This window comes from Miniopterus schreibersii (genome assembly GCF_964146895.1).
Source record: "Miniopterus schreibersii genome assembly, chromosome: 4".
Lineage (NCBI taxonomy): Eukaryota > Metazoa > Chordata > Mammalia > Chiroptera > Miniopteridae > Miniopterus > Miniopterus schreibersii.
In genome coordinates, this window is record NC_138105.1 from 25,317,620 (window position 1) to 25,340,963 (window position 23,344).

At 38.2% G+C, this 23,344-nt stretch overlaps 1 protein-coding gene and 1 pseudogene across 2 annotated transcripts in view; one reads left to right on the forward strand and one right to left on the reverse strand.

The window, feature by feature from the left end:
- MEIKIN (meiotic kinetochore factor) overlaps positions 1 to 22,608 on the forward strand; it is a gene marked incomplete at both ends in the record, with an annotated part of 63,557 nt that extends 40,949 nt beyond the window's left edge. The window contains 2 exons of the mRNA XM_081136734.1: positions 13,652 to 13,775; positions 22,577 to 22,608. Of these exons, the coding sequence (XP_080992860.1) occupies positions 13,652 to 13,775; positions 22,577 to 22,608 (156 nt within the window). The remainder of the gene's footprint in view (positions 1 to 13,651; positions 13,776 to 22,576) is intronic.
- On the reverse strand, positions 7,800 to 9,522 carry LOC308555581 (arf-GAP domain and FG repeat-containing protein 1 pseudogene; annotated as a pseudogene). Its single transcript has one exon. The product of its transcript is annotated as an arf-GAP domain and FG repeat-containing protein 1 pseudogene (transcript).
- Positions 22,609 to 23,344: the final 736 nt, after the last annotated feature.

Consider the following 23,344-nt stretch of genomic DNA (forward strand, 5'->3'; position numbering starts at 1 on the left):
ATAGGCCAGAATGGAATGGCATGAAGTATTCAAAAAATGAAAAGCAAGTATCTGAAATGAAGACTAGACTATCCAGCAAGGCTATCATTTAAAACTGAAGGTGAAATAAAGAGCTTCCCAGACCAAAAAAAAAAAAAAAAGGCTGAAGGAGTTTATCACCCCCAAACCAGCATTGCAAGAAATGTTTACGGGACTGCTTTAAGAAGAAGAAGAAATAGAGAGAGGAACATAGGCACAAAGAATTGAAATGGCACTAAATAAGTTCCTATCAATAATAACCTTAAATGTAAATGGATTAAATGGTCCAATCAAAAGACATATGGTTGCTAAATGGATAAGAAAACATGACCCACATATATGCTGTCTACATGAGACCTACTTCAGAACAAAAGAGTCACACAGATTGAAAGTGAACAGATGCAAAAATACATTCCATGCAAATGGAAACGATTAAAAGATGGGGTAAAAATACTTATATCTGACAAAATGGACTTCAAAACAAAGGCCATAACAAGTGACAAAGAAGGTCACTACATAATAATAATGGAGTCAATCCAACAAGAGTATATAACCCTGGTAAGCATATATGCACCCAATGTTAGAGAACCTAAGTATATATTTTTAATTCTTGGAAGAGTTTAAAAGAGATTGACAGCAACACAGTGTAGTAGGGGACTTTAACACCCCTCTGACATCACTGGATAGATCTTCCAGATGAAAAATCAACAAGGAAACAGTGACCCTAAATAAAACACTAGCTCAGAAGGATTTAACTGCTATTTACAGAACATTTCATCCCAGAGTTGTAGAATATACATTCTTCTCAAATGCATATGGAACATTCTCAAAAATAGATGACATGTTAGGACATAAAATAAGCCCTAACAAATTCAAGAAGATTGAAATCATATCAAGCATCTTCTCAGATCACAATGGCATGAAACTAGAAATCAACTACAATAAAAAAAAATTCAAACACATGGAGGCTAAATAGTATGTTATTAAACAGTGAATGGGTCAATGAGATCAAAGAAGAAATAAAAAACTTCCTGAAAACAAATGAAAATGAACACGCTACAACCCCAAATCTATGGGGCACAGTGAAAGCAGTCACAAGAGGGAAGTTCATAGCTTTACAGGCCTATATCAAGACACAAAAATCTCAAACAATCTACCCCTACACCTAAAAGGACTAGAAAAAAATGCAACAATAAAAGCCCAGAGTAAGTAGAAGGAAGGAAATAATAAAGATCACAGCAGGAATAAATGACATAGAGACTAAAAAAAACCAAAAAATACCAAAGATCAATGAAACCAAGAGTTGGTTTTTTCAAAAGATAAACAAGATTGATGAACCTTTAGTCAGACTCACCAAGAAACAGAGAGAGGATCCAAATAAATAAAATCATAAATGAAAGAGTTGAAATAACAACTGACCTAGAAATACAAAGGATTGTAAGAAAATGCTATCAACAATTATATGCCAACAAATTGGACAACCTGGGTGAAATGGGCAAATTCCTAGAAACATGCAATCTTCCAAAACTCAATCAGGAAGAATCAGAAAGCCTTAATAGACTGATGACAACTATTGAAATTGAAGCAGTAATTTAAAAAAAAAACTCCCAGCAAGCAAGAGTCCTACCAGATGGCTTTAGAGGTGAATTTTACCAAATGTTCAAAGAAGAACACCTATCCTCAAACTATTCCAAGAAATTCAAGAGAAGGGAAGACTTCCAAGCTCTTTTTATAAGGCCAGCATTATTCTAATTCCAAAACCATATAAAGATACTACACAAAAAGAAAATTATAGGTCAGTATCCTTGATGAACATAGATGCTTAAATCTCAACGAAATATTAGCAAATCAGATCCAGCAATGCATTAGAAAGATCAAACACCAGGACCAAGTGGGATTTATTCCAGGGATGCAGGTTGGTTCAGTATTCAGAAATCAATAAATGTGATACATCATATAAACAAAAAGAAGGATAAAAATCACATGATCATATCAATAGATGCAGGAAAAGCATTCCGTAAAATCTAGCTCCCATTTATGATAAAAGCTCTCAACAAAGTGGGAATAGATGGATCATACTTCAGCAAAGCCATATATAAAAAACCTACAGCCCAAACCAGTTTTGCTCAGTGGTTAGAGCATCGGCCTGCATACTGAATGGTCATGGATTCGATTCTGGTGAGGGCCACATGCCTCAGTAGCAGGCTAGGTCCCTGGCCCCAGACTCAGCTCATGCAGAGAGGCAACCAATCGATATGTCTCTCACATCGATGTTTCTCTCTCTCCCTCCCACTCTCTAAAAAAATCAGTGGGGAAAAAAAAATCAATGGAAAAAATATCCTCAGGTAAGGATTAACAACAACAAAAACAAAACAAAAAACTTACAGCCAACATTATACTCAATGGGCAAAAACTAGAAACTTTTCCCTTAAAAAAAACTGAAGTTTCCCTTAAGGTCAAGGACCAAGACAGGGATGTTCGCTTTCACCACTCTTACTCAACACAGTGCTAGAAGTCCTAGCCACAGCAGTCAGACAAGAAGAAGAAATAAAAAGCATCCAGATTGGAAAGGGGGAAGTAAAACTCATTATTCACAGATGACATGATATTGTCTATGGAAAACCCTTTATAATCCACCAAAAAACTAGTAGATTTAATTAATGAATTTTGCAAAGTAGCAGGATACAAAATTAATATCTAGAAATTGGTTGCATTTTTATATACAATAATGAACTCTCAGAGAAACCAAGAAAACAACCCCATTTACCACTGCAACCAAAAAAATAAGGTACTTAGAAATAAACTTAACTAAGGAGGTAAAACACCTATATTCTGAAAACCATAAGTCACTGAAAAAATAGAGGAAGGAACAACTGGAAGCATATATCATGCTCATGGATTAGAATTAACATCATTAAAATGCCCATACTACCCAAAGCAATCTATAAATTCAACACAATCCCTATTAAAATACCAATGGCATATTTCACAGATCTAGAACAAATATTCCAAAGATTTATATGGAACCAGGAAAGACCCTGAATAGCCTCAGCAATCTTGAGAAAGAAGAACAAAGTTGAAGGGATCACAGTACTGGATATCACACTATACTACAAGGCCATTGTAATCAAAACAGCCTGGTAGTGGCAAAAGAACTGGCATATAAATAAATGGAACATAACAGCCCAGAAAACAACCCATGCCTTTATGGTCAATTAATATTTGGCAAAGAAGGCAAAAGCATACGATGGAGTAAAGGCAGTCTCCTCAATAAATGGTGTTGGGAAAATTGGACAGGTACATGCAAAAAAGTGAAACTAGACCACCAGCTTACACCATACACAAGAATAAACTCAAAATGGATAAAATACTTAAATGTAAATTGAGAAATCATAAAAATCCTAGAAGAAAACATAGGCAGCAAAATCTCAGACATGTCTCAGAGCAGTATTTTTGCTAGTATGTCTCCAAGGGGAAGGGAATGACAGGAAAAAATAAATAGGACTATAGCGTACTAAAGAGCTTCTCATAGCAGAAGAAAGCATGAACAAAATGAAAAGGGAACCCACTGTGGCAAAGAAAATATTCCCAGATGATTCATCAGATAAGGGGTTAATCTCCAGAATATATAAAAAATTTATATAACTCAACATCAGGAAGACAAACAGTCCTATAAAAAAAAATGGGCAAAGGACCTGAATAGACACTTCTCCAAAGAGGACATACAGATGGACAATAGACATATGAAAAAATGCTCAAGGTCACTAATTATCAGAGAGATGCAAATAAAAACTACAATGAGGTGTCACCTCACAGTGGTCAGAATGGTACCTATTAATAAATTAACGAACAACAAGTGCTGGAGAGGATGTGAAGAAATGGGAACCCTAGTGCACTGTTGGTGGAATGCACACTGGTACAACGACTGTGGAAAGCAGTACGGAGTTTCCTCAAAAAATTAAAAATGAAATTGCCTTTTTAAAAAATGTTTTTAATGATTTTAGACAGAAGAAGGGAGAGGGAGAGAGAGAAATATCAATGATGAGAGAAAATCAGATCGGCTGCCTGCTGCACACCCCCTACTGGGATCTAGTTAGAAACCTTGGACATGTGCTCTGACCAGAAATTGAACTGTGACCTCCAGGTTCCTGGGTTGAAGCTCAACCACTGAGCCACACTGGGTGGGCAAAATGGAACTGCCTTTTGATCCAGCAATCTGATCCCACTTCTGCGTATTTATCCTAAAAATCCTGAAACACCAATCAGAAAGAATATATGCACCCCAATGGTCATAGCAGTGTTATTTACAATAGCCAAGATCTGGAAACAGCCCAAGTGCCCATCAGTAGGTGAGTGGATAAAAAAGCTGTAGTACATTTACATCATGGAATACTACGCAGCTGTAAAAGAAGGAGCTCTTGCCTTTTGGGACAGCGTGGATGGACCTGGAGACAACTGCTAAGCAAAATAAGCCAGTCAGAGAAAGACAAATATCACAAGATCTCACTTATATGTGGAATCTAAAGAACAAAGTAAACTGATGGACAAAATAGGACCAGAGGCATGGATAAATGGAATAGACTGACAGATCTCAAAGGGGAGGAGTATGGGGTAGACGAGAAGAGATCAACCAAAGAATGTATATGTATATATGCATAACCCATGGACACAGACAATAATGTGGTGGAGGGAGACAAAGGGTGGGAAAATGGAGGACACCTGTAATAGAGTGAACAATAAAAAAAAAAAAGTAAAAAGGCAAGAAGGGAGCATGCAGTAAGGTATATTTTAAAGTTGCTAAGAGAGTAGATACTAAAAGTTCTCATCACAAGGAAAAAAGAATTTTTTTTGTAATACATGAGGTGATGAATGTTAACTAAACTTGTTGAGGTAATCATTTCACAACATATACTATGTCAACTCATTATGCTGTACACCTTACATTTATACAGTGTAGTAAGGCAATTATATTTCAGTAAAACTGGAATAAGAAAAGGGAGGGTGGGGGTTTAGGAATATGTTGAGGCCTTTCAGTTCTCTTGCACAATATCTTTTTAGTTCAAACATTTTCTAGTATAACTGATTATTGTTTAATTTTATTTATTCTCTGTTCTAAAATGAATAATTTTTTACTCTTTAAAATTTTTCCATATTTATCTATTCTTCCATTGTTTGCATCTTTTGTTTTCTTCTTCTATGCTTTGAAAGAGCTTCCCAAGTGTTTCCTTCAAAATACTAGAAATTAAGGCAACCTCAAAGAGCAGTTATCTGTATAGAGACTTTTCATTCTGGAAAGGCACTGAGTCTTTGAATTGGGAGAGGGTTGATCTTCAAAATATTTAATGATTCACACAGAGATATAGATACTGATATATCAAAATGGATGTTGGCCCAGTCAGATCAACCTCAGACTGTAAACAACTGTACAGATATTACCCTCAGCTGAATATCAGCCCTGGAGCCTGAGGGTAGATGAGAGACAAAATATCTTTTTTAAGCACTCTAAAAATGGAAGTTTATGAGACTGAGACTTAATAGGTTTTTTTTTTCCAGTTCAGTTTCATAAATTTTAAAATCAATGAAGATTATCTGTATTTATGGTATATGGTAAACTATGGCCACTTTCCTTGTGTGTCTTTTTTTGAAGGGGGTGGGGGGTGAAAGGGGTAAATAATGTTAACTTGTTGCATAGTTTCCAAAAGCTGCAGTAACGAAGTACCACAAGCTAGGTAGCTTCTTAAAACAACAGAAGTTTATTCTTTCACAGTTCCAGAATCTGAAATCAAGGTGTTGGCCATGTTCCCTCCAAAGTCTAGGGAAGGATCCTTCCTTGCCTCTTCTAGCTTCCCTCAGCCTCAGGCATTTCTTGGTTTGTGGCAGCATAACTCTAATCTCTGCCTCTATCTTCATATGGCTTTCTTTCCTCTGTGTCTCTGTGTCTTCATATGGTGCTCTCCCTGTGGGGTCTTTAACTGTGTCCAAATTTCCCTCTTCTTATAAGGATACCAGTCATATTGGATTAAGACCCACCCTAATGACTTCATTTTAACTTGATTAAATCTGCAAACACCCTATTTCCAAATAAGGTCATCTTCACAAGCACTGTGGGTTAGGAATTCAACATCACTTTTTTGGAGGTAGGATACAATTCAACCTGCAACAGTTATTTTCCTATTTTTCTGTCTAATCAGTCCTATACTCTTTGCCAGTTACCCATATACCTCTCTAGATCTTCATTTGCATCACGTTTTCTATGAATTTCAACTTACTAAAGAAGTCTCTCCTGGAGACTTCTGACCTGTTCAATACAGTGTGCTAATTTGCCCCCTGTGACTGTGGCATAGTTGTCATCTTGGGATCTCCCTGCACCGTCATCCTGGGAATTCACTTTTGCTCTCTCCTGGGTTAGATTTCCTGTTTGCCCATGACATTCTCTTTCTGCCTTATTTTGGTGGAACTAATCATCCATTACCTTACTGAGAAAAGGGTACATTGTAGAAAAATTATTTGAGAACTTTTGACTGAAACAGTGACTGAAATTGTTTTTATCCATTTTCACATATGATTGGTGGCTTAAGCTAGCCAGAGAATTCTAGGTTGGAAATAATTTTCTTTAGAAGTTTTCCAATATAACTTTATTATAGTTCTAGCTTTCAGTCTTAATTTGAGAAGCATGCTGATTCCTAGTCTTTTATTAACGACCAGCTTTTCCTTCTTTATCTTCGGTGTTCTGAAATTTCATGGTGATGAACTTTAGCATGGTCCTTTTTCATGTATAGAGCTAGAACATGGTGGGTTCTTTTAATCTGGAAATATACACACTTTGGTTTGGGGAAATTTTAAAAATTATTTCATTAATAAGTTGGAGGTCTCTGTTTTTTTCTCCTTTTTCTGCAACATCTATTATTTGTATTGTAGACTTCCCTCTCATCTTATTCTCTTTTAAAAAATCTTTATTCTTTTGTTGTACTCTCTGTGAGAGTCCCTCAATTTTATCTTCTAAATCTTATATTGAAGATTTTACATTTGTGTAATAATATTTTTTCATGCAGAAGAGCTCCTTTTTGTTCTCTGGGAGCCCCTTTATTATAATATATTTGTTTCATGGTTGCCACATTTTCTAATGTTAATTAGTTAATCTTGACAGGTTTTTTTCACTATTTTTTTCCCCAATATTTATTTTTTCACCTGCAAACTGTAGCAAAACATGATCCACTTTATTATGCAGACAGGCATCCTTCTACATTTTTAAAGAATTTAGGCATTTATAAATAGAAGAGTTCTTTAGAAAGAAGAAAATCAAGAATGAATAAAACCTTCTAATTTTGCTTTGTAACTTTCCAGTAGCAATGGTTAAAATGATTTTAGGTCAGTCATTCTGAGATACAGCACCTTAAAAGTGGCTGGTCTGTTTCTCCAGTAACATTTTTTTCACACAACAATGTATTAAAAGTTACAAATACTGATATGCAGAAATAGCTAATTTCTAAGAAAAATATGTACAGTACTGCAACATAATGAATGTGGTATCTGCGATGACTAGCCAGTTTTGAATATACATGACATCAGTACCTTTTCCTGCCAATTCACAGGTTAAAAGTTGTTACTGGAGCCCTCTGTTTTGCACATATTACCTGGTGTTTAATACACAAAGCAGGCTTTTTAAAGACTTCTCTTGTGTTTAAAGCTCTGGTCAGTGAAAGAAGACAACAGTGCAGGAAGTGGAGAGATGTAACGTGACCACATAAAAGTTTGTTCCAGTAAAACGTCTATATAAGGCTCTAGAAAGGATTGGTGGATGAGCTTCCTGTTGGAAATTGTCCTGTCAGTGTGCAAATCATAAAAGGATTACTAGATACTTGATCAGCTGCAGCTTGACCAAAAGAGGTTACCACTGGCTTTGTCCAAATGCTGCAAAACCTGAACCATTGGGCTGTTGAAAAAGTCTGTTAAGGAAACGCTGCCAGGGCTGGGAAGGCAGGCTGCTGGAAGCTGCCACAGAAGGTCAGGTGGGAGGACTGTAGGGAGCAGGAATATGGAACCCTGCAGGCATGCTTATGGATGCAGTGCCAAAGGTCACTGCTGTTGCTCTTCTGGCGTTGGTCTGAAATGCATTTGTAGAAGATGCCACAGAAGGACCACCAGCAGCAACAAATGGATTTGTGGAAGGTGTAGCTCCAAAGGGAGCAGGCTCACTTGAAGAAGCAGACTGTATCTGTGCAGAAGCACCCACTGGCACTGTTCCATAGCATTGCTGCTCGCATTACTTGTGAAAGTGCATGCATTACTGGAGGTGGCTACAGAGCTGAAAATGCTGCCTAGTTGTACTAGACAGCATACTTGTCTGAAGATGCACTTGACTGACTGGGAACTGAACCCATAGAACAAACAAGAGCTTTACATGTGGTCCCAAAGCGATGCCCCTGATCACCACCTTGCCTAACACTGAAGATATTGTCTAAATTAGCAAGTGCCACATATTTGTCTGCAGTCTGTAGACCAGCTTTTTTTTTTTGAAACTTTACTAACAGCTGGGAGGTATTGATGTTTCCAAAATCAGCACTGGAGGATTTGGGGAAGTTATCAAAATGAGCAAAATTAGTATTTACTGATCCAGCACTTCCACCTGTAACTTGGCACTGAAAAGGAGAGTGACTTGCTATGGGAAACTTCTAAAATTACTTGAACAACTAGACTGTCCAGATGCATCAAAATTTGCAAAATCTGGATTTGCAGAATTCTGAGCTGCATGACTTGAAATGTGCAAAATTGGCTCTAGTCATTGACTGAGGAGATGGAGCAGCAAATATGTCTGAGTCAAGATCACTTAAAATGTCACACTGCTTTTCCTGCTGTTGTCCTTGAGAGCAACCTACAACACAGGACTGACTAGATGTGCCCTTATTTAAGTGCAGGGCTGGTGCTGAATCTCCTATAAGAGATTTCGGTGATTTGACCTCAGGTGTGTTGCTTGTGCTTCTGGCAGAGGACCCTGAAATAGATACATGAACTGATGCCACCACTTTGGCTTGTTCTGGTGAGACATACCATCTTTTCTTTTCATATTTTTGTTGTAGGAACTCTTCTTGGGAATCCCTGAAGTCTGGAATTTCTGAAGATCTATCATTGAATAATCCTAGCCAAATTTGCTTACAGACTTCATTTCCATGTTTTTGCAGAAATTCAATTTCCTATTGTGTGAATGTTGTCATGGAGATAGGTTTCACCCTATGTGGTGGATTTAACCCTGACAGGCTTCTGGAGCAGGAAGTACAGACAAAGGAGCCCATAGCACATTCACATAGGTGGGGCCACGCTGGTCCCAATCAAGCACTTTCTGTTGTGTAGGAGGCTGGTCATATCCCACAGAATCTTCAAGTGCTTCTCTTCCTGCGTCTGCTTGGTGCTGGTTGCAATGGTGATGGCACAGAGGGAGGTGAGTGGGACCGGGAGTTGCAAGGCGCTCACAGCTGCCCACCCTCTGTCAGTGTACAATACCCACATGGGACCAGGCTACTGCTGCTCAACAAGCTCTTGACTGAAAAATATAGGCCTCTTTGGGATGGAGTCTCAGCATCACTTAATTTTAGCAGAACACCTCCCCTTTCAACTGCTGGAAATCCCTGGAGAGCAAACCCTTTTCATAGACAAATCCTCCAGTCTTTTACTTGAGTTGGGGAACAGCAGTTACAAGATGTGGGAGAGTAGATCTGGGAATCATACTGCTTTGCCTTTATATAAATATAGCATTCATACAAAAGAGAGTATGCATAGTTTAAAGAAAAAAACAGATGAACGCCCTTGTGCCCACCATCCTAAAAGTGAAGTAGAACATTACAAATACCCCGTCCCCCCAAAAAATAGTGAGTCTCACCATGATGATTCCATTCACACTCTCCCATAAGTAACCATTATCCTGAGTTTTGTGTCATTCATTCCTCCTCTTTTTTAGAACTAAATCTTTACTAAATCTTTTATTTCATGAACAGGGTATATCTCCTCATTTATTTAGATGTTGTCTGATATTTTTCAATAGAGTTTATCATTTTAACCAGAATGATCTTGCATTCTTTTGTTAGATATATATCTTTTTATAAATTACATTTTCTAACGTTGATGGAGTATAAAAATATAATTGATTTGTATATATTTGTATATAGCCCAATCCCAGCTAAATCTTATTAATGATAATATATGTCTGTAGATTCTTTTGGGTTTTCTATGTAGACAGTCATATCATGTGTGGATAATAGTGTTGTTTCTTCCCTGTGAATTGTATGTTATTGTCCTAGATAAGACCTCTAGTACAATATATTTTCTATTTAGGATCTTAAGGGAAATTGTTTTCAAAGTTTCACTGTTAAGGTTAAAGGTTGTGCAACTTACTTTACAGATGACTTGTACTAAGCAGGATAATATGTGGTAACAAACAACTTGAAAAATTTTAGCAGCTAAAAAAATAAAGGTTCATTACCTGCTTACCTCCATTGCACATTATAGTTGACAGAGAAGCCATCTTAAACATTGCTAGAAACTATGACAATTGGAAAAAATGAAGCTCTGGAAGGTCTTCTTACATTGGTAATTTAATGTTTTGGCTTAGCAGTGACATATATCTGCTCACAACTCATTGGCCAGAGATAGTCATATCGCCTTATTGAACCACAGGGTCAGGAAGTGCATCTTTTCTAGTAAAACCCAAAAATCTTTGAGAAACAATGCTCAGTACCACCAACATCCTTTACAAGGTTGAGGACTTACCCATATTTCTAGTTTGCTATGATGTCAGCATGACTTTTATTCAATGTTTTTGGTTTTTTTGGGCGGAGTGTTGCATCTTTTGGGTATATACTTCTATGTTGACATCCATTTTTCTCTCTGCTCTTTGATGGTACCATTTTACTGTCTTCTGACTTCCATATTGCTGTTGCAACTCTCCTGTTAGCCTCATTGTCATTTTCTTGTAAATTGTATGTGTGTATTCAGGAAAGGGTCAACTCAGCATGCCTGCACATTCCCACAGTCTTCAGGACTATCCTGTGGCAAGGCTCCTGAAGATGACCTTGGAGTATTTTGCCTGATAATAATGTCTTTTATGTCCTGAGCCACCCAAATAGTTTATGCTAACAGTATGGTTTACAGTAAACACCTGTTTTTGATGCCTAAGTCTTTGGGCCACCTTGTATCATTTTGACCTTTGGGGGACTGGGGTCTGAGTCGGGTCATTGAGCTTCCCTGGTTGGCAACACTTTGCACTTGGGAGAATGAATTGCTGTTCATGTGACTCAACTAGGAGAGGATAACTCAAAGCTTATCCTCCTGGAGTCAGCTCTATAGGCCCTTTCTCATGGACTGTATGTTTGTACCCTTTCCCTGTGCTGATTTTAATCTGTATCCTTTTGCTGTAATAAACCATAACTATGAGTATAACAGATTTTCTGAATCCTGTGCCTTTCTAGCAAATTGTTGAGCCTGAGTGTAGTCTTGGGTACTGATATATCTTTTTTCTGGCTTTTTTATAATTCTTATCTTGGGTATGCTATAATTTCACTAGAATGTATATATAAATGGATTTGTATTTTTGTTTGCAATTCTTTTTTATTTTAATTTTGCTTGGACTATTAGGCTTCCTGGATCTGTGGACTCATGTCTCTCATCAGTTTGGGAAATTTCTCAGCTATTATCTGCTTTTCTCTCTCTCTGGAATAGTAATTAGCCTGTTAGGCCTCTTCCTATCCTTTATATCTTTCAGCCTCTCTTTACTATTTTTCACTTATTTGTTGTGTTCTGGGTTATTTCTTCAGTAATTGTCTCTTCAGTTGTGTTGACTCTGCTGCTTAAACATTCCATCAGAATTTTACTTCAACAATTTTATTTTTCATTTCAGGAAGTTCTAGTTATTTTTCTTTTCTTTTTAATGTATCTTTATTGATTTCATAGAGAGGAAGGGGGAGAGAGAGAGATAGAAACATCAATGAGAGTCACTGGTTGGCTGCCTCCTGCACGCCCCCAACTGGGGATCGAGGCCGAAACCTGGGCATGTGCCCTGACTGGGAATCGAACCCTGATTGCCTGGATCCTAGGTTGATGCTCAACTGCTGAGTCACGCCCAGTCAGGCTCAGGCCGAATCTTGAATGATAACTCTGACACTCACCTGACCCTGATCATTTATTTTCTTGCTCTTATTTGATAAGAATACTATGGACCTAAATTGGGGATTCCATCATCCTAAGAGTATTTATGTCTGTTTCTGCTATAACAGTTGTAGCTAGGGTTGGATATCAATCTGGGACCACTTTAGCCCCTTTTAAAGATTCTGGCTTAGTGCAAGAATCTCAGGTTCAGCACTTTCTTCTTCCTGCTGGTCCATTTATAGTGTCCTTGTCTGAGTCAGTCACTGTGTCCAGGGGCATGAAGTACATTGATTGGCTAGGCTGGTTCTTATGGCCATCTTCAGGCTCAGAAGTATTATCAGCTCCACTTGATCCATATGGAAGGTGTGATATGCAGGCTGATAGAATGAATAGGTTTTCCCAAGAGAACCAGAAGTACTAGAAGGATGGAAAATGAATGCTGGGCAGGAAAATTGCAAATGTCTACCATCGAGGATAATATGGAATTTTAAAGTAGAAGAAATTTCTATATAGCCTTTATTTTAAATGAGAGGAGCCCTTGATAAGTACATATCTCTACTTTTGTGTTCTAAGAAACACGTCACTTCTGAGAGATAAGGTATTTATTAAAAAATATATTTTTATTGATTTCAGAGAGAGGGAGGGAGAGGGAGAGGAACATCAATGATGAGAGAGAGTCATTGATTGGCTGCCTCCTGCACCCCCCCCCCCCACTGGGGATCAAGCTGGGCATGTGCCCTGACCCAGAATCAAACCTCGATCTCCTGGACATTAATTAGGTCGATGCTCAACCACTGGTATTTTTTTTTTCTCTAGAGACTGCTTGATGGGAAATTGTCAAAATTACATGAGTTGGGAAATCTAGGAAATCTAGTATTTGACTTGGACTGAAATATAAATTTTGTTTTTGTTTTTATTTTAAACCCTCACTTGAGGACATTTTTCCCATTGCTTTTTAGAGAGAGTGGAAGGGAGGGAGGGAGGGAAACATCAGTGTGAGAGAGACACATCGATTGGTTCCCCCCACCCATGCTTCCAGACCCGGGCTGGGGATGGAGCCTATAACCAAGGTACAGTGCCCTTGGCCTGACTGAAGTCCGAGGGCTGATGCACTAACCAGTGAGCCAAACTGGCTAGGGCTATAAATTGTGTTTCAATTCTGTAAGTCATGTAAACCCTCTCTCCCACTTTGGAGTGCTTGAGTCTCAACTCTATCATTACTTTCTTTCTGTCCTTAAATAAGTTATCCAACCTCTCAGAACCTAAGTTTCCTCATTTTACAAATGGGGATAATATAATCTGCCTTGCCTGGTTCTTGTGAGTATTAAATAAGCAAATGTTTTAAAACCAATTAGTATCTGGAGTGGATAAGCATTTCATAAATGCTTTTTGTTAATTTTTATGAAATATGGATATTAAGACTATTTGCTTTTGAAATAAAAAAACATAAAAATATAGAACCTGGGAGAATTATGCAATGTCTGTTCTTCTTTTTCAGGTTCCTTTAAATACATCAGAAATATGTTGTATAATTAGAGCATCACCAGGAACTAGACAAGTGAAAAGTAAAGGTGTTATTGTAAAGAAGAAGAAATACTCTCTTCCTAAAGATATTCCTCAAGGTACTGTAGTGTGAATGCAGAGCCTAATTTTAAAAAGCTATAAAACATGTTGTCATTGTAAATTCTTTATATACACAGGAAATTCAGTTATAAATTGTATTCTGAGAATTCTTGCACAAGTAGAATTAGTAAAATTATAAGTTTGGTCAGGTTTCAGAACCTCATTAAACTTTATCTTTTGAAAAATTAGCTAATGCCATTAACTTTAAATGTATTTAAGATGATTCCTCTTATAACTACTTGAAATTTAGTATTGTTTGATTTTATTTTTAGTAGCTTTTTTTTTTAAAGATATCGAAATATTTTTGCATTTACTTAACATTGGTTGAGCACTTCCTCTGTGAAAGGCATTGAACTAAGCACCTTATTATATCTCACTTCTCACTATGACTTTATGATAGACAGGATGTGTACTGTTATCCTCATTTTATATATTAAGAATCTGAGGTTTGCTCTGCCAGGTGTGGCTCAGTGGTTGAGCGTCGACCTAGGATCCAGGCGATCGGGGTTCGATTCCTGGTCAGGGCACATGCCCGGGTTGTGGGCTTGATCAATGACTCTCACATTGATGTTTCTATTTCTCTCTCCCTCTCCTTTCCTCTCTCTGAAATCAATAAAGATATATTTAAAAAAAAAAAAAAAGAATCTGAGGTTTATAGTAGTATCAATTTGTCCAAGATCATATTTCTACCAAGTGGTAGAAAGGAGTTCAATCTTTCTATCTAAACTCCATGTTTAGATTTTTCTGTATTTCCCTCATTGCATATCAGTCCCCATTAATCCTGGTCCCTATTTCTTCCGCAGAGCCTGTCCTGAGCACTCCCTAAATCCACAGAGATCTTTTTCTTTTCTAAGTTCCCTGAATACTTAATTCAGTTCTACTCATTTGACACTTAATAATTTACTACTACTTGACATAATTTATAATGCTGACTTTTTATATTCTTTAGATTATGAAGTTTTCAAGGACAGGGACCACATAATAGACTTCTGTTTCTATCTCTGATAACATTAGCATAGTGGTAGGGAAAAGTAGATGCCATACCAGTCAGGGTTCTACCAAAAAACCCTAGAACTAGTAGGATGTAAATACACACTTCAAAGAATTGACTTAGTGCAATTATAAGGTCTGGCTAAAAACTGTAGGGCAGGCTGGAAACTCTTGGGCAGGAGATGATGTTGGTGCAGTCCTCAGGAGGAATTTCTTCTTCCTCAGAGAAACCTGTTTTGTTCTTAAGGCTTTTCAACTGTTTGGATGAGGCCCACCCACAATATCAAGGATAATCTCCTTTATTTAAAGTTGGTTATTACTGACTGGCTGGCGTGGCTCAGTGGTTGAGTGCAGACCTATGAACCAGGAGGATATGATTCTATTCCTGGTCAGGGCACATCCGTGGGCTGTGGGCTCAATCCCCAGTAGGGGGTGTGCAGGAGGCAGCTGATCAGTGACTCTCATCATTGATGTTTCTATCTCTCGCTCTCCCTTCCTTTCTCTGAAATCAATAAAAACATATTAAAAATAAATGAATTCAGTTATTACAGATGTTAACCACATCTATAAAATACGTTTGCAGCAACACCAAGATTAGTATTTAATATAATTGGGTAATATGGCCTAGCTGAGTTGACACATACAACTAACCATCTCAGAATCCACTCTTTGTCAACTATGCATTCATACACATCTCCTTAAACTGTATTTAATCTCCAAATAAAAACAGTTACAAAGTCATACTTCTACCTAACATAATGCAACTGTCCTACATACAACCAAAAATGTGCTCTTTCCCCAGAAGAGGACTCAAAGTCCTTGGGTGGTTTACTCTTCTCCTTGGTATTCTGTAGCTCAAGTACTGTAATATGAAGTTAACTGTTATTAATACATCTTATGTTTGATGACATGGGCATAAGAGAGGGAAGAAAACAAAGATATTTGCTTAATTAGTCATGTGGTCATAACTGGTATTTATAACTTCCTTTCTCTACTACCCATTCCATATTCCCTCTGCCCTCAATAAGTACCTCACCTGGTCATGGTTCTTTAACTGGTGGGTGACACAAACCCTTATTTATGAAGGGTCTGGGACATGACTAGTCCTGCTTGGATTGGGTTGTTGTAGTTTTCCATTGACCTTAATCACAGGGCAGGGTAATACTAAGGGATGCCCTAAGGGATCTCCTGTATTCCAGACATACTCTTCCATTGTGGAGTAGTGGTCCAATTTTTCCGTGGTAGTCAAGATCAATCACCTCAACCAGTACAGTAACTCCTTTCTTTGCTTGTTGACTCAGAGGCACAAGGAACCTGAAGTGGCCAGGTGGCAGTCTTTTCTTCCAGTTCAATGGAATTATTGTTGTATCTCCTGGTAGATTCATTCCTCCCTTTGGAATTAAGCCTCTAGACCAATAGAGCATAAAGTCATGGGAACAAGAAGCAAAAATTTTGCTAGTGGGTCACCAGGGGTAAAACTGAATGGTCCCACTTTCATTTCCTTCCCCTCAATTTTTGGACCTTTGAATTCTTGTTATGGTATAAACAGTACTGTATATTAGATACTGATCCAGAGCATACACAACCTCCTGGAGAACCTTGCCCCAGTCCTGCAAGGTATTGCCATTTAGCTGGTGCTATAACTGAGTCTTCAAAAGGCCATTCCACCATTCTATTAAGCCAGCTACTTCAGGACGGTGGGGAACACAGTCAGACCTGTGAATTCCATGAGCATGGGCCTTCTGCTGTGAAGTGAGTTCCTTGATCAGAAGCAGGGCTGTGTGGGATACCACGATGGTAGATAAGGCATTCTGTAAGTCCTTGGATGGTGGTTTTGGCAGAAGCATTGCATGCAGGGAAGGCAAATTGATATCCAGAGTAGGTATCTATTCCAGTGAGAATAATATGTTTCCCCTTCTATGATGGAAGTGGTCCAGTGTAATCATCCGGCCACCAGGTAGCTGATTGATCACTCCAAGGAATGGTGCCATATTGGGGTCAAGATGTTGGTCTCTGCTGCTGACAGATTGGATACTCAGCAGTGGCAGTAGCCAGGCTGACTGGTGAGCAGAAGTCCATGTTGCTGAGCTCATGCATAACCTCCATCGTGACCATTGGGCGGTGACAGGAGTGGCTGGGGCAAAAGGCTAACTGGTATCCACAGAATGAGTCATCAACTTGATTATTAAAATTCTCCTCTACTGACTTCACCCTCTGTTGAGCATTTACATGAGACAGACATCTTCATGGTTTTTTACCCATTCAGAGAAGTCTGTCCACATACCTCTCCCCTAAATTTCGTTGTCATCAATTTTCTAGTCATGTCCCTTCCAAGTCTCTGACCATCCAGCCGACTGCTGGCCACAGTCCATGAATATAATTGTACATCTGTCCCTCACTTCTTCTAACAAAGTGAACAATGAGGTGTACTGTTCCAAGTCCTGTCCCACTGGAAGGGTATCCCAGTGTCCTTCAGGGTTGCCCCAAGAAGGAGCTATAGGCACTATAGCTGTCTACTTTCAGGTGGTACCTGAATATCATGCAAAACCATCTATAAACCAAGCCTAACTTTTCTTTTCCTCAGTCAGATGATTGTAGAGAACTCCCCATAATGCCATAGTGCAGGCTGAGGGAGAGAAGGTAATATATCAGGAGTGCAGGCCACAGACATTTGGGCTACTTCCTCATATAACTTACTTATGCTTTCAGGGCCTGCTCAGCCCAATCTCATATGTACCATTTCCTTTTGATAATGGAGTGCTGTTCTTCACAGCCGACTTTATGGCTTGGTGTGCCAAACAACACACAATTCATGATGGGCAGCTCAGCTCCTGTTATGGCTTGGTGGCCCATAGTTACGTATTCAGTCTCTACTAAGGCCCAGTAATAGGCCAAACATTCTTCCTCAAAAAGAGAGAGTAGTTATCCACAGGGAATGGTAGGGCTTTGCTCCAAAATCCTAAGGACCTGATTCAGTAACAGGCTGTAAACAGCATCTCTATCAGCCACTGACACTTCAAGTACAGGTCAGTTGGTTGGATCATATGGTAGAAGTAGAACATCTTGCACAGTAGCCTGGACCTGTTGCAGAGCCTTCTCTTGTTCTGAGACCCTCTCAAAACCAGCAGCTTTTTAGGTCACTTGGTAAGTGGGCTGGAGAACTACACTGAAATGAGGAATAGATTGATTCCAAATCTAAAAGGGACCCTAGGCATTGTACCTCTTTTTTGGTTGCAGGAGGGGCCAAGTGCAGCAACTTATCCTTTACCTTCAGAGGCATATGTCTCATTTCACTGGACTCCTAGAAGTTTCGCTGAGATGAAAAGAGACCCAGCAATTCCATTTCCCGGGAACCTGGAGACCAAGCTATTCCACTTATGGGAGTGTATCCAGCTATAATATGTACATACGTTCATCAAAAGACCTATACTAGAATGTTCATAGCAGCACTTTTGATAATAGCCCCAAAGTGGAAGTTATCCAGATGCCCATATACAGTATGATGGATAAGTAAACTGTGGTGTATTCATTCATTAAAGTGCTACGTAGCGAGAATCAACAATGTACAGTCACATGCAACAATACTGATGAATCTTGCATAAGGACCCAGGTATAATAAAGTAATTTAATATTACTTATATTTAGTACAAAGCTAGGCAAAACGAAACTGTCATGGAAATTACCATAGTGAACGTCCTTTTGGGGACGGGGTAGTAACTGGAAAGGGTTATGAGAGGGAATTCTAGGATGCTGGTAGTGTTTTGTTTTATTACCTGGATACTGGTAATGTTGGTGTGTTGTTTATGAAAAACCGTAAAGCTGTACACTACACATGTGTGTACATTTCTGTGTGTATGCTATACTTCAATAAAAAAGTTAAAAAATAAAAATAGAGAAACTTCTCAATTTGATCTTTTTGGCCTGTGATATTGGAAAATATCACAATTCTGGGTTTAAATATGCAACAAATCAAAATGAAAATGTGTCTGGGAAGTTCTTTTGAATGGTCAAAAGAACCCAAATTTTTAGTTTAATACTCAGAGACCCATTGATACATATTGAACCAATTGTGCCACCTTCTGGCTTCTTCTTAGGCTCTCACCTCACTTAGCAGCCTCCTTGCTTAAGTAATTTCAACCTCTGGCCACTTGTCTCTGCCTTTCCTTTAGTAAAAATAGCAAAGCCCCAAGCTAACTAGTGATCATGTTATTTTAAACATGCAGCAGCCTATTTTTAGCCCTGGCATTTAACATTTTAGCTAGTTTGGCAGTAATCTAATCACCACTACAGGGTGAAGCTCACTTTTGATGGACTAGGACCCCTGTTCAGCATGCTGCTTGTTCATTGACTGGTACTGTGCTGATTAAAGAAAAAATTTGGTGAAAATTAGGAGTCTAAAAGAGATGTGATAGACGAGGTGGTGCGGATAAGTTGAGATCTAAGAATGGTGACAGCCAGATTGAAAACATCTAGTACAAGGTTTCTATGACCTGGTAAATTACTCTCTCTAGAGATAAGGCAAAGGAATCTGTAATTGGTGGACTCTCAAAGTGATTCCAATAAGCACTAAAATTTGAGAACTATGTAATGATTTTCTTTTGCTCATTTTACATAACAAAAATGACCTGGCCAGATCAATAAATGACTTTCCTAAATTCACACAGCTAATTACTGGCAGAATAAGTTCTAGAACTTAGCTTTCCTGATCCTCAGTAGATAGGGCTCTGAGTTTCCTAGTTCATCCAGACAGCAGTTTTGCTTCTTTTTGCTTTATATATTAGGCTTCTGTATTCTGTTTAAACAGAATTTTTTATTTTTTTTATTTTTTACCAAGAAGAAGTTTGGGCAATCATTGCTTTGTACTTCTTACAGTTATAGCAATGGATGGGTAAAAGGCTTGCACTTTGATTTGACCAATAAGCATGTATTAGGTACTGCACTATAAGCTGGGGATATGAGTACAGCATGAGCCCTCTAGGGCTTACAGACTAGTGATAAAATGAACCCCACAGTCTCCTCTGTAAGGTGATAAGCTAGAAGTGGAGCAGGCACTGTTGGAGTACAGGCCTTTGCTTTGAAGTGTCAAGGAAGAATTCCAAGATGATAATACCTTTTGGAAAATCAGACAAAACCTGTGGCTATCTATATAGTTAAGATTTCTGTTTTATTTTGATCTTCAAATGAGATGACAAGTGGTGTGTTATAAATTTTTATCTCAAGCTAGTAATAGGATAACAGCATATATAACAGGCAGAAGTCACATAGGAATGAGATGGAAAAAGATTTGAGCATCTGAGGGATGGTAGAAGTCACTTAAGAGTAGGACATCCCTAAGTTCAAATATGGCTCTCTGATGTGAGCAAATCCCTTAAATCCTCTGAATTTTACCCTCCTATCTGTAAAATTGGCATAATAATAGCTCTTAACTTAAAGAGTTGTTGCAAGGATTAGAGATAGCCTATGTAAAGTGTCTGAATAGTTACTGTTTCCTCTATAGACTTACTCAAGTCTAGCTCACTACATTTGTCTTTTTCCCTTTGAAAACTTTGAGGTCTGTGTTTTCATTACCTTGTTTTCATTAAATTGCAAAAAGCCTGAAATATATTGTGTGGTTATTGTATTTGATGATAAATTTGGTTATGCCATCTCATATAAAGAATATACCAGGTGAGTGTGTGTAGTCTTTGACACAGACCCATTGATCTAGTACAAATACAGGGGTGAAGTATGCCAGTCAGTTCCTTGGGGAAAAAGAAATCAAACCAGTTTGACATGGGTACCTTTTAAGACTGTTGATTTGGTGTCTTGTGGCTATAGAATAAAAAGAGGAAGTTCTGCAGTTGATTGTTTCATTCATTCAGCAAACGTTTATTGAGTCTGGATGTCATGTGCTAGACACAATTAGTTGCTGATAATTTTGAGTTAAAAACATAGTTGTCTTTATGAAGTTCATAATCTCATAGAGGAAGTCAGATATATAAAACAAGTCCAATGGAGGCCATAGATACTTTCATAGAGCTCCATGTAGGACCCTTTTGGGGTATATAGGGAAAGTGGGAAATGCACTGAAGGATGATCTGAAGTCTCCAGAGGCATCCTGAGCATAGGCCTCTAGGCAGAGGCACCAACATAAATAAAGTCACAGAGGCCTAAAGCATCCTTGGGTAATTAAGGAACTGAAAGTAGTCATATTCAGCTAGAATGAAGATTGGACTCTGAAAACTGAGTTGTGAGTAGTGATTGGGTCAGATCTTGGAGAGCCTCCTAAGCCACACTGACTTGACTATCCTGGTCAAATTGCTTTTTAATTAGATCGTTCTTGCTAGAAATGTGAAAGTAGGTGTTTTGGAAAGAAGTGAGCCTGGAAGCAGAAAGATCAGGTGGGAGTTTTACAAAAGTCATGATGAACAAAATTGAGAAAATAAGGATCTGAGCTCTAGTGTATCTTAAAGTGTGGTATTCAAACCACCTGGGGAATTTATAAATAATGCTTATTCCCCGGTCACTGCTTCAGCAATCTTGTCAGGAGTTATGGGATTTGAGAACCAGTTTAAACGGAAAATGTTTATTGGTATAATTGCCAGGGCTTGGTGACTGATTAGGTGCTGGTACCAGGGTAGTGAGAGAAAAGAATAGTTAGAGGATTACTCCCAGGTCTCTAGTATTGTAAAGTTTCAGAAATGATGCATTCTAGGTGATGTCAGGGGGAAATATAGAGCATGACTCTGGGTGTATATATGAAGGCTGAAGGAGGGGTAGGTGAGACTGTAGTTGAGTAGGATGATTACCTACTTGGGAAGTTATTCAGAAGTTGGAGTGGAGAGGATGACTGTGGCCCAGCTTCCAAATTCTTTAATAAACGAGCAGACAGTGTCTGAGATCAGTAAAGACAACAGTAAGGAGGAGTAGAGGGTAGAATAGCCAGTGCTTCCTAAATTTTAATGTACTTATGCATTGCTTGAAGATCTTGTTAAAAATGGAAATTTTGATTCAGTAGGTCTAGAACAAAGACCAAGATTCTACATTTCTAATAAACTCCTAGGTGATGGTGATGTTACTGGTCCATGGACCACACTTTAAAATAGCAAAGGTATAGGTCTCTGGTGTTCAAATTTAGCTGCACATAGACTTTCCTGGATGTTTAAGTCTCTTGCCCAGAGATTCTGGTCAAATTGCTATGGAGTATGGCTTGGATATCAAGACATTCAAAAGCTCAGTTAATTCTAAGGCACAACAAAGTTTGGGAACCATTGATATAGATAGGCTAATTAGGTCAGGGGTGAGGTGTATCATACTATGAAAGTGAAAATAGGAATAAGTAAAGCTGGCTTCACTCTGAATCTCCTGGTATAAGATGGGGGGGGGCAGAATCCTCTATTGGGGAGAATCTGGGCTCAATTAAAACAAAGAGTAGGAGAATGCAAAGGAAGGGTGGATAGGAAAATGTGAGGACCTTCAACTAGGGTGGTGGCTGAGGAGGACAGGGGTGAGTTCCTCCAAGTTACAAGGCTGGGGTTAAAGGCCTTGCGATGACCACTGACAGCTGTCTTTGCTGGGCTTTCCACTGGAATGTTATTCAGCAGGTCTCTTTGTGTCTCCAAAGAGTGTCCTTAGTATGTCCAGGAAGGAGTGGGCCAGCTATTCTTTTTTTTTTTAATGGATTCTAGATTTGTTCCCTAAGGCTTAATGGGGTGAAACTAGAGTGGCCTGGGCATCGCGAGCTCTCTCCCCAATGTCTGGTTATTAATAACTATTGGACACCTGCTTGTGATGTATATGAAGTAATTGATTGTTATATTTTTCTCTCCAGATATTATAATAAAAACAAATGGCAGGATGTAGCAGCTGTGGCTGAATTTTCACTACTTTGAAGACATGAATGTGAAGTCAGAGTCTATAAAGCAGAATGTCTGCCTGAAACTATATGAAATGCAAAAATCAAAATTCTCTAATTATATGTGATATATCCTGGTGTTAAAATTCTACTGAGATTCTTAGAACTTACTTTTAATCACTTAAAAAAATATTCTTCTGTATGCTTCTTAAGTATATATATTTGTATTGTAAAATAAGAAAAAATAGCTTATGTTAGAGAACTGTACACTAAATAGATGATTTCAACTATTTATAAAGTGCCAACACCAGAGCTCTATGTAACTTCCTTTGTTTTTCCCCAAAGTCTATCCTTTGTATCGATTAAAATTAGTAAAGTTGTTGAAGCACTAAAAATGGAAATGCTTATGTTACAGACTATTTTTAACAGAACTTAAATGAAACCACATGAGTGAGTGAGAGACCTGATTTCAGGTCTGATTGAAAGAAACTCTACACTCAAGGTTTGCTGAAGCAGGGAATGTATAATATGTACAATAAGTCATACACTAAATATACAATATATTACCTCATCCCCAAACAACCTTCTTTAGCTAATACTATATGTAGGATTTTTTTCATAATATAACTTGTCACATCTCAACAATGCCCTTCTTAGAAAGCAGCAATTCCATTGTCAGTTAACATAGTACAGTTGTATAACTGTTAGCAAGATTTTAACTCCAATGGTTTTACTAATGTTATT